At 38.8% G+C, this 17,791-nt stretch overlaps 1 protein-coding gene across 1 annotated transcript in view; it reads right to left on the bottom strand.

Moving 5' to 3' along the window:
* Nucleotides 1-17,791, bottom strand: part of LOC127518803 (activin receptor type-1C) — a 91,885-nt gene that overhangs the window by 37,343 nt on the left and 36,751 nt on the right. The window contains exon 3 of the mRNA XM_051905974.1: nucleotides 1,669-1,911. Coding sequence (XP_051761934.1) covers nucleotides 1,669-1,911 — 243 coding nt within the window. The remainder of the gene's footprint in view (nucleotides 1-1,668; nucleotides 1,912-17,791) is intronic.

The following is a 17,791-nucleotide window of genomic DNA, read 5'->3' as shown; positions in this document are numbered from 1 at the left end:
TTATATTTCACTTATAACTGATTATATACAAAATCAATATTGTTGTTAAGACTAATGTGATTTGGAATTGGTAAAATTAGAAAAAAATATGATCAGAATATCGACTTGCATAATAATTATGCACACACTGTATGAGGAACAACAAGCAAATCACAAATAAGATTTGAGAGTCAGGGTGGCGTAAATAACATTTTTTTCCCTGTACACACCACTTTCATTATACTTTCATGACATTCAACAACATTTGTGCTCTGTGACGAGCAGGGCAGGTGAGAGCCGCGAGGGAACGGCGTGAAGCCGGTGACGCGAGTGATAATGAGTATCAGCTGCGCGTTGCACTGGTCTCGAGTCTCTCACGGAGGAGCTCCGGAAGCATAAAAGAGGAGTGACGACAGTGAAGGATGAGAGAGGACCAGGCCTGGACTTTACTTTATATTTTATTATGTTTGTGTGGCCGGCATTACTTTTGTTTTGTATTTGTTTATTTTATATATTAAAGTTGTGTTTACCGTTCGCTTGTTCCCGCCTTCTTCTTCCCGTATCTATGAACAACGAAGTTAAATTGGTGCCGAAACCCGGGAGGAAGGAGGGACATTCTGTCGGAGAGCCCTCGCTGGTCAGGCAGGCGGGAGTGTGAAGACCGCGAGTGGATGGTGCTGGAGCGAGTATACATCGGGTGGGATGGAGAGCTCGCTGGCGTGCTCTTGGAACGAGGTGGGGTGGCTGCCATCCAAGAGGGAGCAGAGGGGTCACCGCCGTTCACCGTGAGCCAGAGCCTGCTGCCGTCCGCCATGAAGGGGAGGAGCAGGGAACAGGGGACTCGCTGCCGGCTGCCCTCAGCCGGAGGAGCCATCGCCGGCCGCCAGGGGGCGGAGGAGGATCGAGCCGTCCACCGAGCATCCAGTACCATCGCATGGCACCGCGAGGAAGAGCCTCTCGGCTGGCTGAGGACCGAGCGGCAGTGTGTCAGGGAACCGGACAAAGAATTTTTTATTTTTTTTCTTTCTTTTCCTTTTTCCTCTCTTCCCTCTCTCATCTGTCACTCCCTGTGTTTCCGTCTCCTTTTCTCTAGTCTCGTCTGTTCTTACCTCCAGGTGCTGCAGCCGCCGAGCCTGCCCCTGGGGGGAGTAGAGCGCAGTCTCGGGAGTACCCCCCGGCATGCGAGGGGCGATGGGGGTATGTGACGAGTAGGGCGGGCGAGAGCCGTGAGGGAACGGCGCGAGGCTGCGCGTTGCACCGGTCTCGAGTCTCTCACGGAGGAGCTCCGGAAGCATAAAAGGGGAGCGACGACAGTGAAGGACGAGGACCAGGCCTGGACTTTATGTTTTATTATGTTTGTGTGGCCGGCAGACGTCATTACTTTCGTTTTGTATTTGTTGATTTTATATATTAAAGTTGTTTACTGTTTGCCGGTTCCCGCCTCCTTCCTGTATCTATAAACGACGTTACATGCTCATTCACCATTATACAGAAAAGTGTGAATATTTTAAAATTTCTCCATTTGTGGAAGGAAGAAAGAAATTCAACAGGTTTGGAATCACATGAAGGTGAGTAAAGAATAGAATAATTTTCATTTTTTGAGTGAACTATTCTTTTATTAAGAAAAATATATGATAGAACTAAGATTTGAGTAGTCTTTTTGTTTGTTTGTGCACAGCCAGCTCTCACCTGAGCCAGAGCCAGAGGTGCTCATGTCATAGATGAGTTCTTTCAGGCATTTGTCAGATGACACCAGAGTCTGGTCATCCAGGGGTTCCTCTGGGTCCTGTTTGTGGGCTTTAATGTGTGTGCACCGAAGGTTTTGTAGGGCACACATTCCCAGAACGACACCCAGACACACCAGGCACAAAGGAACAAGAATTACTGCTGCTAGTTCCAGCTGACTCCAACCAGACCCCTCAGGTGGCGGCTCTAAACCAACACACACACACACACACACACACGTTAGTTTCAGTATATTAATGAGGACATCTCATGCAATGTTTTTTTTTATACATTGATAATACTTGTTAGACTCAAACTCTGTGTTGATTGCAGTAGATGTAAAGCAAAACTTTTTTCGTCAGTACCACTTCAGATTGCGTCGCATCAGTTTTTGACATATTTGTGAGGACATTTTCAAACATTTGGCCCACACAAGTATCTATCTATCAAGTCATTACCAGAAAAAGTTTTCACATGTGAATTTGAGCCTATTCAGAAGTCTGTTACAGGAATTCTCTAAGGCGGATTAGTTAGAAAAGATATAATACGAGCCAGACAAGCCTGAAGGTTTGTGCCAAGTTTGGTGTTTGTAGCTCTAGTAAGAGTTACTCTTGAAAAATTAGGGCCTCAGAATAATAATAAATAGATAAATAACAATGTCATGGCAAACTCTGATGTCAAGTCAAGTCACATTTATTTATATAGCGCTTTTCACAATGCAGATTGTGTCAAAGCAGCTTTACAGTGTTAACAGGAAAATAATTTGGCTGCACAGCAGCTCTAGAAGAAAATGGTGTCATCATCCAGCTTAAGTCATTTAGTGTTGATTCATTCCATTGTAAAAATCATTAGTTATTGTAGTTCATTTATCTATACAGCAGTTCTGGAGAAAACAGTGATGTCATCATCCAGTTCAGTTCGCATACAATGGTGTCAATGCAGGCAGATCAAAAACATTGTTGAATATCAAGTGTCCCCAACCAAGCAAGCCAGAGTTGACAACGACAAGGAACCCAAACTCCATTAGGTGACAAAAATGGAGAAAAAATAAAAATAAAAAAACCCTTGGGAAAAACAAGGCTCAGTCGGGGGGCCAGTTCTCCTCTGGCAAACAATGAACAGTGCATGATTATGATTGAGGCAGTGTTACGGGTCACAAGTCAGATTGAATCAGAACAGTCAAAATATTTAGTCCAGTTCCATCTGGTTGAAGATCGGATTCATCACGCCGGTATGGAAACGGTTTTGTTGGGGATCTGTACCACTAGCTGTCGTGTCGATGAGGCCTTCACAGGGGATAGTTGACAATCTCTGTTGACACTTCAGGGATGCATTGTAGTCGTGTCTAGGAGCAGGTCCTCCATCTGATCTGGATATGGCACGAATCCAGTTGACTACGGTAAACCTCGGGATAAACAGAGAGACTAATATTAGCGTAGATGCCATTCTTCTTATGATGTAACGAGTACGTCGGGCGTTATAGGAAGTGTTCCCGGTTCCGGCTGACCTAATTTATGCAGCCTAACAATCCTTTAACGGATGTAAAAAAAAAAATATATATATATATATATATATATATATATATATATATAATATATAATATATATATAAATTGACTGAAGACTGTTCTAAAGTTCAGATGCCAAATAGGAAGTGCAGTTGATTTTGATACTCTAGGTATTATAAACTGGCCAGAATTCTGAGATTGCAATAGACGTGTAGGACTATAATGCGTTAAGAGCTTGCTCAAGTACTGGAAAGCTAAACCATTTAGTGCTTTGTACGTAATTAGCAAGATTTTAAAATCTATACAATGTTTAATAGGGAGCCAATGCAGTGTTGACAGAACCAGGCTAATATGGTCATACTTCCTGGTTCTGGTTAGAACTCTAGCTGCTGTGTTTTGGACCAGCTGTAGTTTGTTTATTAAGCATGCAGGGCAACCACCTAGTAGAGCATTACAATAATCTAGCCTTGAGGTCATGAACACATGAACCAACTGTTCCGCATTTGTCATTGAGGGTCGTAGTTTAGATATATTTTTAAGATGGAAGAATGCGGTTTAACAGATGCAAGAAATATGGCTTTCAAATGAAAGATTGAACCCAGGTTCCTAACTGATGACGAAGACTTAATAGAGCAGCTGTCAAGTGTTAGACAGTATTCTAGGTTATGTGCAGAGGTTTTTGGTCTAATAATTAGAATCTCTGAATTTAGTAGTAGGAAGTTACTAGTCATCCAATTTTTTATATCAGCTATGCATTCCCTTAATTTTGTGAATTTGTAAGTTTCGTCAGGGCGCGAAGAAATATAGAGCTAAGTATCATCAGCGTAACAGTGAAAACTAATGCCATGCTTCCTAATGATATCCTAATGATATTCCTAATGATAAGGGTAGCATGTCTATTCAAAAAAAAATGCTGTGGTCGATAGTGTCAAATGCAGCACTAAGATCCAATAACACTAATAGAGAGATACAGCCATGATCTGATGATAACCGCTCGTTCATCTCCCGTGTGGCACAACCTCATACCGCAAGAGGTTCTGAACACTCAGTATTCTGAGCATAAAATAACAGGCCTGCATTCACTGACAATATAAATGACTGGATTGCTCATGATGTCATAAAAAAAAGTGAAGCCACTGTGCCGCCATATTGGTATTCCCTAGTATTCCCTCACATTCTATTGAATGAATAGGAAATTGTCTGATTTTAATGAGAAAACATTACCTAACCAGTCAGCGTTTTTATATCTGAAGTCTCTCTGTACATTCTTACAATGCAAACGTCCTAAACATTTAAATGTTTATTTGTTTAAAGTCGGGAATTTCCTCTGCTTATTAAAAGTTCATCTTCATTACAGTAGTGAATATCAGATCAATCAGATAATTTATATTACAATGTCAAAATGATTTTTCTGAAATCTGAATACAGATTTATACTTTGTACGGCATGCACATAAAATTCATCATGTACAGTTATTCACTGTGGTTATGCAATTATGTTGTGTTATATAGTACTGTTTTTATTCATACCATAACTGTAAAGGATTCAACACTGTTTTCTCTTCACAAATTATTCAGAAAAATGACACTGACTGCATATGGATTTAAAGACATGAAGCTTTTATACTGTCGCTCTGAACAAGATGATTAATGGTAAACCTTTTTAATATAATATAGTGCAATTTAGTAATAGGGAAATGTATGTATTGTAATATTTAATGTATATTCAAATCAATTTCTGCTAATAATCCCAGATATATGTTCATGCTTAATATTTCCTGCATAATTACGAACATAAAAAAATCTATTTTGTGTTAGTTCAGTTACTGGAATCAAAATTGTTGTGATTTAAGTTTTTTTTTTTTTTTCTCTCTGTCTTTTTCCTTTTTTGGGATACGATGTACTGAACTGAGATGTGATATCATGATCTGAATTGAGCTTAAATAGAAAAGTTTTAAACCAAATCTTGTTGTTCCTTTTCCTATTTGATATCCATAAATGCAATGATTAAGCATCATCCCTGTATTATCTTTGATAATTATGAATTTAATTTTAATTAACCCAACCTTTTACAGCCCTAATACACACAATTGCACCGAAAAAGATTTAAACCAAAAGAGGTGAGGAGTTGCGTAACTGTTTCTACCTCTTTTTTTTTTTCATTAAAGGTGCAATATGTAGTTTTTCGTCCGTTAGAGGTCGCCTATTCAAAACAAAGGCGTAGATTGATGACGCCAAGTTTGAGCGAGGAATCTTGGGACATGTGGTCTTCACCTCACAGCCGGTGGAAAAGAATCGGCATAGGACTCGGGCAGAAATCATGTCCAAGGATGCGATTATTAACGTTACTGTAGTATGAAGCAGAGCAGGGCCGAGTGTTGTGGGAGCTGAATGAGGTCGCTGGAGTGATTGTTGATGAGAGACGAACGCAACACACGCCTCGCGAACTTTTATTATGCCGCAGTCGCCGGCGCCACTTCAGCTTTTTCCAGTCATGAGTATGAGGTAACGCAGCTCTGTTTATCATATTAGATACATTTGAGTGTGTTGAAAATGATGTTATAACGTTACTCTGTGCATTCGCTCGGCAGCTGCTGTGAGACACTTGTTGCACACTGCAGTAAGCTAGATCGATTTTAGAATATATTAAATGCTGGATGGGCTGAGTTTATAAATGGCATGCAATTAATTTTAAAACGTATTGTATGATGGAGAAAAGTCTGTATTACTTCTACTAAAAATAAAGCTGCATCTGATTATGCTATGTTAGCTACTTGACAAAATACTGTTTTTCTCTGAGGCATGGTAAAAGCATGTTACTCGCAAAAAATCAAGAAAATTTGATTTAAATAATAAGACTAAACGTGTTGAGCTAGCTATATAACAATGATTAGTTTTCTGTCTATAAATGTATCAAAACAGATGTTCCCTTGTCTAATAAAACATGTAATATATTAAAGCGCCTTTGGTGTTTCCATGGTTTCTACAAAATAAAACCAGAAACCGAGGTTAATGCAGGTATGACACCACTGACAGGCGACTCACTCACACATCCCGGATCCTTGGTTAAAATAGCAATTTCCTCACGGTTTACAAATAGTTGGAAACACTTGGGATATTGTAAGTACTCAACTGAACAAAATATATAACACTGGCCCAGTGGTTTTTTGATATTTTACTGCAAAAATCCTACATATTGCAGCTTTAAATATATAAGAATGATTTATTTTAGTTACACCCACAAATTGGCACAAATCGAGCACATTGGCACCGTTTTGGAACAATTAGACGACAACAGGGTAGCTAGTGTGTGCTTTTTCATCACTTATAGTCGTTTTTTCAATGGCACAATTTCAGCACAAACCAACGGCACCATTTTGGAGCAATTTGGAAGGCATGGAGAGTGACGTCCCTGCCCCAAATTTTAGCCTATTTCTAAAGAAGTCGAATAAATACAATGTTCATTTTAACAGCACAAATCGAGCACAAACATACAATACCAGTTTGGAACAATTTAGACCACATGGGGTGGAGAGTGACATAACTGTTTGTAAAAAATTAGTTTTGTTATATTTAAGACAGGGTCATAGTTACAGGTTTTTATACAGTATTTGTTATTACTAAGGAGGGATTTGGAGCGATTTGAATGACATGGGGTGGAGAGTGATGTCACACAACACAAAAACTAATGTTCAATATCCCAAACACGAAACCAGCACAAACGTTCGTTTTTGAGGCACAAATCAGAACAAAGAAATGGCATGATTTTAGGGATAATTTCGTTTTATGGGGTGCCAACTTCACGGAGGTCATGAAGAGGATGCGGCGGGCGAGTAGTATTGATGGCCGGTTCATGACTCGTCACTCGTCAAACAAAACCATAACCATTTTAATGCTATAAAAGTGTGTACACTGAGTGAAATAAACAGCAGGTGCTGGCTATTTTTTTAGACAGTTCACATTAGCGAGTAGTCTACGGCTAATAAACACTACTTTAACATGATCTCTAACTTAAGCAAACGCTTTTAATACACATGTAGTTAACAAAACAAAACCGTGCACATTTTAATGCTAGTAAAAGTGTGAGTACAAACAATCCACCCGCATGCCTCTGATCAGCCATGGTGCCTTGATCTGTTGCGATCATAGACTGTAAAAAAAATATGGATGTAGTGTCCGTGATGTCACCCGTAGGTTTCTGAAGAGCATTTTTGAAGCCTAAAGTGGGACGTTGCCATCTTGACAGCGTGTGGGCAAAGAGGCGGGATGCGGGTGGAGCTGAGGTGCCTGGTTGCTGAAACCATGCCCGCCTAGCTCGACGTGACCAAGTTACCTCAGGCTAAGGAGCTATCTACTCTATATTGCCAAAAGTTTTGGGACGCCTGCCTTTACGTGCACATGAAATTTAATGACATCCCATTCTTAATCCGTAGGGTTTAATATGGAGTTGGCCTACCCTTTGCAGCTATTACAGCCTCAACTCTTCTGGGAAGGCTTTCCACAAGGTTTAGGAAGGTTTGTGTTTATGGGAATTTCTGACCATTCTTTTAAAAGTGCATTTGTGAGGTCAGGCAGTGATGTTGGACAAGAAGGCCTGGCTCGCAATCTCCGCTCTAATTCATCCCAAAGGTGTTCTATCGGGTTGAGGTCAGGACTCTGTGCAGGCCAGTCAAGTTCCTCCACACCAAACTCGCTCATCCATGTCTTTATGGACCTTGCTTTGTGCACTGGTGTGCAGTCATGTTGGAACAGGAAGGGACCATCCCCAAACTGTTCCCACAAAGTTGGGAGCATGAAATTGTCCAAAATGTCTTGGTATGCTGAAGCATTAAGAGTTCCTTTCACTGGAACTAAGGGGCCAAGCCCAACCCCTGAAAAACAACCCCACACCATAAATCCCCCCTCCACCAAACTTTACACTTGGCACAATGCAGTCAGGCAAGTACCGTTCTCCTAACCCAGACTCGTCCATCGGATTGCCAGACAGAGAAGCGTGATTCGTCACTGCAGAGAACACGTCTCCACTGCTCTAGAGTCCAGTGGCGGCGTGCTTTACACCACTGCATCCGACGCTTTGCATTGCACTTGGTGATGTAAGGCTTGGATGCAGCTGCTCGGCCATGGAAACCCATTCCAGGAAGCTCTCAACATGCTTTTCTTGAGCTAATCTGAAGGCCACATGAAGTTTGAAGGTCTGTAGCTACTGACTCTGCAGAAAGTTGTTGACTTCTGCGCACTGTGTGCCTTCAGCATGCGCTGACCTCGCTCTGTGATTTTACGTGACCTACCACTTCGTGGCTGAGTTGCTGTTGTTCCCAATTGCTTCCACTTTGTTATGACTAACAGTTGACCATGGAATATTTAGTAGTAAGGAAATTTCACAAATGGACTTATTGCACAGGTGGCAACCTATCACAGTACCATGCTTGAATTCACTGAGCTCCTGAGAGCAACCCATTCTTTCACAAATGTTTGTAGAAGCAGTCTGCATGCCTAGGTGCTTGATTTTATACACCTGTGGCCATGGAAGTGATTGGAACACCTGAATTGAATGATTTGGAGGGATGTCCCAATACTTTTGGCAATATAGTGTATCTATCATGGATACTATCTAAAATATTAATAAAGATAAGTTATATCATTTGAAAGTTCTAAAGGTTTACTGTCAATCTACGGTGTCTGTTTTACAATATAGATGCTCCAGCAGCAGTAATATTGTAATTTGTGTCGGGTGTTCAAATGACAACACGCAAAATCAAAACAGGACTTCATACCTTTGCAATGAAATAGCGATCGCGAGATGAATCCAATCCGTTGCATCCGTTGGGTAAAATGTCCATGATAAGCGTCCATTGAAAAACATCCAACAACACTTTTTGTCAAAAAAAAAAAAAAAAAGCGTTAAATCCATGAAATATTGATATATTGTCCATTATTTGCATCACATTCTTCTGAACGATCTGTTCTCCATCATTGTTCTTCAAGAAATTATGCAATCTGAGCATTGTTTATGTTGTAAAACTGTATGACAAATGTGCCCGTGTCCAAAGTATAATTTTTCAAAATAGTGCAGAAGTTTTAGTTACAATGCTTTTTACAATGCAGATTGTGTCAAAGCAGCTTTACAGTGATAACTGGTATATAATTTTGGCTGCACAGCAGCTCTTAAAGAAAATGGTGTCAATGCAGGCAGATGCAAAGCACTGTTGAATATCAAATGTCAAATGTCAAGTGTCCCCAACTAAGCAAGCCAAAGGCGACAGTGGCAAGGAACCCAAACTCCAACAGGTGACATCAGGTGGCAAATAGGTGTTAAAAATGGAGAAAAAAACCTTGGGAGAAACCAGGCTTAGTCGGGGGTCCAGTTCTCTTCTGGCAAACAGTGCTTTGTTACGATTCAGGTAGCTATCATAAGTCCGATAGGATCGCAACATTTAAAGTATTTATTCCAGTTCAATCCAGTTGAGGATCATATTCATCACGCCGGTATGGACGGTTTGTTGAGGAACTGTGCCACTGGCTGTCGTGTCACCGAGGCCTTCACAATGGATGATCTAGTTGACTCAATCTCTGCTGATATTTCAGGGGTGCGTTGTGGTCGTGGCAAGGCGTAGGTCCTCAATCTCAAGGTGAGGTCCTCAATAGGTGAGATTGAGGACCTACGCCTATTGAGGACCTATTGTCACAGACAGCAGACAAACGGCAAGTAGTGACAGCAGCGGCAATCCACTTGTCACTCAAATGGCCACTCCCTTAATTATGCATAACTTTAAGGCTTAATATAATTTAAACGGATGAGTTATAAAAAAAAAATTCACTACCCTCACAGTTGCCCTGAATGGAAAAATTAGCTGTATAGACCAAAACCACTTTTTGTACCAGATTTTAACTCGGGAGAGATACAGATTTGACTCCCTTTTGAAGCCTGTCTCTAGCGGCCAGTCGATGAATTGCAGTTTAAGTCACTTCCGTGTTGGCTTCAAGAGAGACTGCAGGAGGTTGCCACTTGGTTGCGATCTGCATCTCAAGCAGATGACGTCACTTAGAGGGAGGCGTGACCAGGACTGCTCAACACACCCCAGTTTCTTGACTCCACTCCCATGTCAAAACAATGCCATAAAGTGAAACGCACAGAAAAGTGAAGCGCAAAGGGAAAACGGTATAGCGAACTCACACTTGACTGAAACAGAATAAAAGGAGTGTTGCAAATGAATTAGTATGGCCATGGAAAAAATGTTGCAAAATCATTGCTGCAAAAAAAAAAAAAAAAACGTTGCAGAGATAAAATAGGATCAAAGTCCTTAAGTTTCTTTTACAGTCATTGATTTTTGCAATTTATTATATCTTCATTTTTGCACTATTTTTCATTTTGCAATTCTTTATTTTTGTTTGCAAAACTTCTTGGTAACACTTTTCAATAAGGTTCATTTAGTTCATGTACTAACTAACATAAACTAACCATGAGCAATACATTTGTTACCGCATTTGTTAATCTTTGTTAACGTTAATTAATAAAAATTCAGCAGTTCATAGTTTGTTCATGTTAGTTCACACTGCATTAACTAATGTTAACAAATACAACTCTTGATTTTAATAATGTATTAGTAAATGTTGAAATTAACATTAAAAAAAGATTAATAAATGCTATAGAAGTCCAGTTCATTATTAGTTCATGTTAACTAATGTACCTTATTGTAAAGTGTTACCAACTTCTTCTTTTTTTTCTCTCAATACATTATTTTTCTTTTGCAATTCTTTATTTCTGTTTGTAAAGCAATTTTTTTTTGCTCAATAATTTATTTTTCTTTTGCAATACTTTATTCTTTGGCAAATATATGTGGCATTGATTTGACTCCATTCACTTCGACATACGCAATCTTTGATCATATTCCGAAATAGGAAGCCATTATAATGCAGCCAAAGATAAACTATGACCAACAAAATGAATGAACCATTCATGAGTGACCCATCACTATCACAGAGACAGTGTTTCACATCTTCAACATACCACAGAGATACCCGAGAGAAGATATACAGGTAAAAGAAAATATTTAATTTCAGTCATGTTCACATTGTCAGGAGTATGTTTGGTTCATTGTGTTTTGGTTTGGTTCTGTTATGTTTGCCTGTGTTCCTTTTGCTTATTTGTTTCCATGGTTCCTGATTAGCACACACCTATTTTTGTTCCAGTTAATTAGTTCACTCTGTGTAAATTGCCCTCATTTTCTGTTCATCCCTGTCCATTCTCACATCAATGTTAAGTTGGTTGTGTTTCTTTCTCCTGTGTTTATTCAGAGCTCCTGTGTTTCTGTTATGTTAATTGTAAAGTTAAATAAAACGACTGCAGTATTAGATCCTGCATCTCAACTCTCCTTGCTGCAAGCACCCATGACACACATATAGTGAGAATTAATATTAATCTATCCAATTTTCCAGTATTGCTTATACAGTATTAGATGTTTGTTTTTAAATCATGAAACAATCATGACTATGCAAACTTTGCAAAGAGTCCACTATCAGAGAACAGATGGCTACAAAACAACATGCAAAATAAATTATTTTTGCTTTTATAAATTGAGCATGCATGATAATATTACAGATAAATTCAATTTTCTAATTTGATTTGTGTTAGGCCCATCTGTAAGACTATGCAGCAGAATTTTTTTTTATTTTTGTTATCAATTTTATGTATTATATAGTATGTGTCAAGTTACAGATGCAAAAAAGTGCCTAGATATTAAAAGTGTTATGTCATTACTGCTCATTATCACACTACAATACAAGATCATTTGTCAAATAAATAAATTAACTTGAAATCATTTTAGTTCATGTGAGTGATTCGTGACCCAAAATGACTTCCAGTAATTCTAAAAATAGGTTAAAGGGTTAGTACACCCAAAAATGAAAATTCATTTACTCACCTTCATGTTGTTCACCCTCATTTACTCACCCTGTATGAGTCTCTTTCTTCTGTTGAACATAAAAGATATTTTGAAATGTTGGTAACCAATTGACTTAAATTATATGGATGAAAAAAAGAAGAAGAAAAAAAAAACAATGACAACCGTTTCTCAAAATATCTTCTTTTATGTTCAACAGAAAAAAGTCATATTGGAATGGCATGAGGGTGAGTAAATGATGACAGAATTTTCATTTTTAGATGAACTATACCTTTAAGATATGTTAAAGTGTTCCCCCTAAAAGTACAAGTGGCTTGTGGCCCCTGCCTAGTCTAGAACCGCCGCTGATTATTATTAGTATCTGAAATGAACTATTCGCTAGAAATATACCCATTGCAGACTGAGGTGCCATAAAGTCAGCGATGACTTTAACTGCTGTCCTTGAGACACAGAGTGGGCGGGAAAACCAGGAGTCAGTTTTGGACAACACAAATAAAGCAGAAACATATCTGAAAAGGCTTTTCATGTATTGGTCACAACTTCTGTCATGAATGGATTTGTAGTATGTACCATAAGCAGCTATGCAACCAATGTGAGTTCAAAGTTGTTCTCGTCCAGTTGGCCATGACTTTACCCCATCTGTACAGGGTCACTAGTGACAACAACCAGAATGAGGTATTTCAAAACACATTTTCCCTTTTGCCTGTCTACTAAAACAGCCTGTAAGTAAGTAAACTTGGAACACAAAAGGGCCATTTGTCAATGAAGGAAACTTTACAGAGTATCTGCAGAGATAAATGGAGAGCAGAGGGTCTCTGCAAACATTTCAGAGAGGCGTTTTTGATAGATGAGCTCAGTTGCAACAACAGCAGACAGGTTCAAATACAGACTCATACAGGGCTTAAAGGATTCAGAAATTCATAACCATTGCATTGATGTTTAGTGGTGTCTGCTAAGGTAAGATAGAATCACTATTACTATTGCTGAGGCTGTCATGGTAACCATATATATATTACTCTAAGGGCTGTGCTGCCTATTTTTCCGATGTTAAACTTAACAAAATCAAAATCCTTAGCCTATCCATTCAGGATATTCTGAACCTTTGGTGTTTCACATGAGGTATGAGATGCCATCAACAATAAAGTTAGTGATGACTTTATCTGCTGTCCTTGAGACACAGAGTGGTGTTTCACATTTCAGTGCATTAGTGCCACCAAATGCTCGCTATGACTAACACAAAAATAGGTGACTCTGGTCCTGAAGGAAAATGTAAGCAAAGTCTTGAGGATTGCTCGAAAATTACAGGTAGGTGTGTTTGATTAGGGATGGAGTTATACTGTGCGGGACAGTGGCCGTCCAGGACTGGAGTTGGCCATCCCTGATTTATCTTATGAACTAAAGTTTATAAATCACTACTCAGTGTGTTTTCATCACCAGACATAAAAAAATAAAAGAAAAAAAAAACTCACAAAAGAAAAAAAAAATTCTTTTATATACAGTATGCCATGTGAATCCATTGTTTCTATTCAAAATCTTCATATATTTACAATTTGCACACAAAAAAAAAACGTGCCTATGGCAACATTTCTGCATAATGATATGAACAATGCTGCATGGATGTTTCACAACACTTTCAAAGTGAAATGTCCAGTGAGCGGTGCTAAAAGCATGTTCAGTTTTACCCAAAACTGGCAACGTTCTTTAGAGTTGAAAATTTAGGTAGAGGCACATTTTTTATTACTGCTTTAAATATGCAAAGCCTGACTATATAAATGAATTAAAGTTACCTTATGATTGGCTTGCTGCTCTTGTAATTTCCTATTGAAGGAAAAAATTCCTCTAGATATTGGAGTTAAATTTTTTTAAAAAGCATCAGATAGATTGCTATATGGCAGTTTTTTTCCTGTTTGGTTTTGCTTTTGTTTTTTCATTCCTATCAGCAGAATTTAAAAACAACCTTTATTAAAATGTTTTTCTGTCTCAGATTTATTAGTTTATAAGCATTCAGGTCTTATAAAAGCCCTAAACATGCAGTAGTTGCATTAACCATGGTAACAGTAATTGTAGTTCCATGCCCCGTGATGATACACATGCTGTGTGATCATATTTTCAACAAGGCCTTAGGTTTCACAACACTTGACCTACAACCTGATGAACTCCAGCACCAATAACTGTGAAAATGGATTTGCACAACAACAAGAGAGACGGAACACACACTGTCCACTGGCCAAGACTGGACTAATTTCTATGGAACATCAGCCAACACAAGCAATGTCTTATGCACGAGCAAATAATGGTAATGGACCTTTACATTTAAGAAAGCTTCAACAAATGAATAAATAATAAAGAAATGTAATAATAAAGAAATTTATATAAAATTAGTTTGGACTTTTCCCATTATCAGGAACTACTCCTAAAAGACAGAATTATGGGAATATTCTTTTCAAGTCAAGTCACCTTTATTTTTATAACACTTTATACAATACAGATTGTTTCAGAGCTGCTTTACAGTGATAAACGAGAAAATGATCAATGATGCAAAAAGAATTTAATTCTGCTGTAAAGCAGCTCTAAAAAAGGACAACGCTTGCATAGCATTAGCATTTAAGTAAGCTGGAAGTAATGTGATTGGCTTTTGTCACTATGATGGTCACGTCAGCGCCAAGCTTCCGACATGCCTTCGTCAAGCGCCAACACCGACGCCCCATGTGAATGCCCCGGAACCGGTAGTACAGCAGACAGGAAGCACCGCGCCACGGACAAAGCTTTTAATCGCACACCTGTCGCATCATTCTGTACTAACATTCTAAAGTTCAAGGCAGCAGTCCAAAACAGTAAATTTAATCACAATGCTGGCAAAAGTTCACTTCAAGAATAAACAAAGTGGCATCAATGAGTTTGGTATTTAAAAAAACAGTGCAAACAGAAAGAGAAAGTGCAATCTATAGCCTATTATTTCTCTATACAAAGCATATTTATTCAAGCCACAAAAAACAAACCTATTACTGAAAAACGCACAATACATCTCATAGGGTGAAGTCAGTAAGTACATATAATTGTCCTAAATCATTGTATTTTAATGGAAAATTGTGTGAGTGAAGCCGTGGTCACACTAGACTTTGAGCATGCAAATTTTCTCTTTTTTTTTTTTTTTTTGCATGTGAAATTTCTTCGGACACAACAACGGTCGTGATATGATGTCAAGCTCTCTACAGTGTCTTTTTAATAAACATGAACAAACTAACCCTAACCCTAGTAATACATAAAAAATGTAAAAATATACAATCTACTCGACCTTACTGCAAAAATATCATTCTTTTAATTCAGCCAAAGGTCATGGCGTATAATCTTCTACTGTTCACACGTCTTCAAGTGATGCTGGTGGTGAAACAACTGTAATCGATGAATGCGTCATTTTCAGCGCGTTCAAGTTTCTTTCAAAAGCTGATTTGCTCTATTTTGATCGATAACATAGACATTAGTATTTATATCTGAACTATAAACTTTTATCTCAGTACTTCTGTGATAATTTGAATATTTGTAACACAGAAATAATTACCGTCGATAAATATCGATACCGTTTTATCGCCCAGGCCTAGGCCATTTTCATCTGACCATCAACAAGGCATTTTCGCAAACAGAACTGCGGCTCACTGGATATTTTCTCTCTCTGTAAACCCTAGAGATGGTTGTGCATGAAAATCCCAGTAGATCAGCAGTTTCTGAAATACTCAGACAAGCCGGTCTGGCACCAACAACCATGCCACAGTCAAAGTCACTTAAATCACCTTTCTTCCCCATTCTAATGCTTAGTTTGAGTTTCAACAGTTTGTCTTGACCATGTCTACATGCCTAAATGCATTGAGTTGCTGCCATGTGATTGACTGATTAGATATTTGTGTTAACAAGCAGTTGAACAGGTGTACCTAATAAAGTGGCCAATGAGTGTACGTCACAATAGGAAAGAAAAGATAATTGCAATTTCAGTTTTATGCCCACTTTAACACTATATTGCCAAAAGTTTTGGGACACCTGCCTTTACATGCACATGAACTTTAATGACATCCCATTCTTAATCCATAGGGTTTAATATTGAGTTGGCCCACCCATTGCAGCTATACCAGCTTCAACTCTTCTGGGAAGGCTTTCCACAAGGTTTAGGAGTGTGTTTATGGGAATTTTTGACCATTCTTCTAGAAGCACATTTGTGATGTCAGGCACTGATGTTGGACGAGAAGGCCTGGCTCGCAGTCTCCGCTCTAATTCATCCCAAAGGTGTTCTATCGGGATGAGGTCAGGACTCTGTGCAGGCCAGTCAAGTTCCTCCACACCAAACTCGTTCATTCATGTCACCAGTCGGGGCTTTATGGCAGAGTGGCCCGACGGAAGCCTCTCCTCAGTGCAAGACACATGAAAGCCCGCATGGAGTTTGCTAAGATGGTGAGAAATAAGATTCTCTGGTCTGATGAGACCAAGATAGGACTTTTTGGCCTTAATTCTAAGTGGTATGTGTGGAGAAAACCAGGCACTGCTCATCACCTGTCCAATACAGTCCCAACAGTGAAGCATGGTGGTGGCAGCATCATGCTGTGGGGGTGTTTTTCAGCTGCAGGGACAGGACGACTGGTTACAATCGAGGAAAAGATGAATGCGGCCAAGTACAGGGATATCCTGGACGAAAACCTTCTCCAGAGTGCTCAGGACCTCAGACTGGGCCGAAGGTTTACCTTCCAACAAGACAATGACCCTAAGCACATAGCTAAAATAACGAAGGAGTGGCTTCACAACAACTCCGTGACTGTTCTTGAATGGCCCAGCCAGAGCCCTGACTTAAACCCAATTGAGCATCTCTGGAGAGACCTAAAAATGGCTGTCCACCAACGTTTACCATCCAACCTGACAGAACTGGAGAGGATCTGCAAGGAGGAATGGCAGAGGATCCCCAAATCCAGGTGTGAAAAACTTGTTGCATCTTTCCCAAAAAGACTCATGGCTGTATTAGATACAAAGGGTGCTTCTACTAAATAATGAGCAAAGGGTCTGAATACTTAGGACCATGTGATATTTCAGTTTTCTTTTTTAATAAATCTGCAAAAATGTCAACAATTCTGTGTTTTTCTGTCAATATGGGGTGCTGTGTGTACATTAATGAGGGAAAAAAAATGAACTTAAATGATTTTAGCAAATGGCTGCAATATAACAAAGAGTGAAAAAATTTAAGGGGGTCTGAATATTTTCCGTACCCACTGTATTTTGACTTAATCTGTTGGAGTAGAAACAAATTGGAGTAGAAACAATTAGCCTATATTAAAATGTTTATATAGCTAAAACTGCCGTATAGCTAAATTTTAAATGTTTTTCTTTTAAACTTTTATTTGATTGTTGATTATTAAATAAATTTTATTTAATCAATTGATTAACCAAATTTATTTTCGTTTTCCATTTAGGTTTTTGTCTAAACTAAAAAAAAATCGGTGCAACACTAAAATTCAATAAATTAATTAAGAAGTTTAATATTAATACAATTATACAAAAACGATTTTTTGAAGAAACCTCCTGCTATTGCTAAAACTAGGAATGTAACGATGCACTGCGAGTCGGTTGAAAATTGATGAAAATATGTGTCGATTCAAGTTGGTTGAGATGTTAAACGAATCGTGATACACATTTTAAACCGCAGG

Source organism: Ctenopharyngodon idella, chromosome 9 (genome assembly GCF_019924925.1).
Source record: "Ctenopharyngodon idella isolate HZGC_01 chromosome 9, HZGC01, whole genome shotgun sequence".
NCBI classification, from domain to species: Eukaryota; Metazoa; Chordata; class Actinopteri; order Cypriniformes; family Xenocyprididae; genus Ctenopharyngodon; species Ctenopharyngodon idella.
This window is presented reverse-complemented; position numbering and strand designations above follow the sequence as displayed.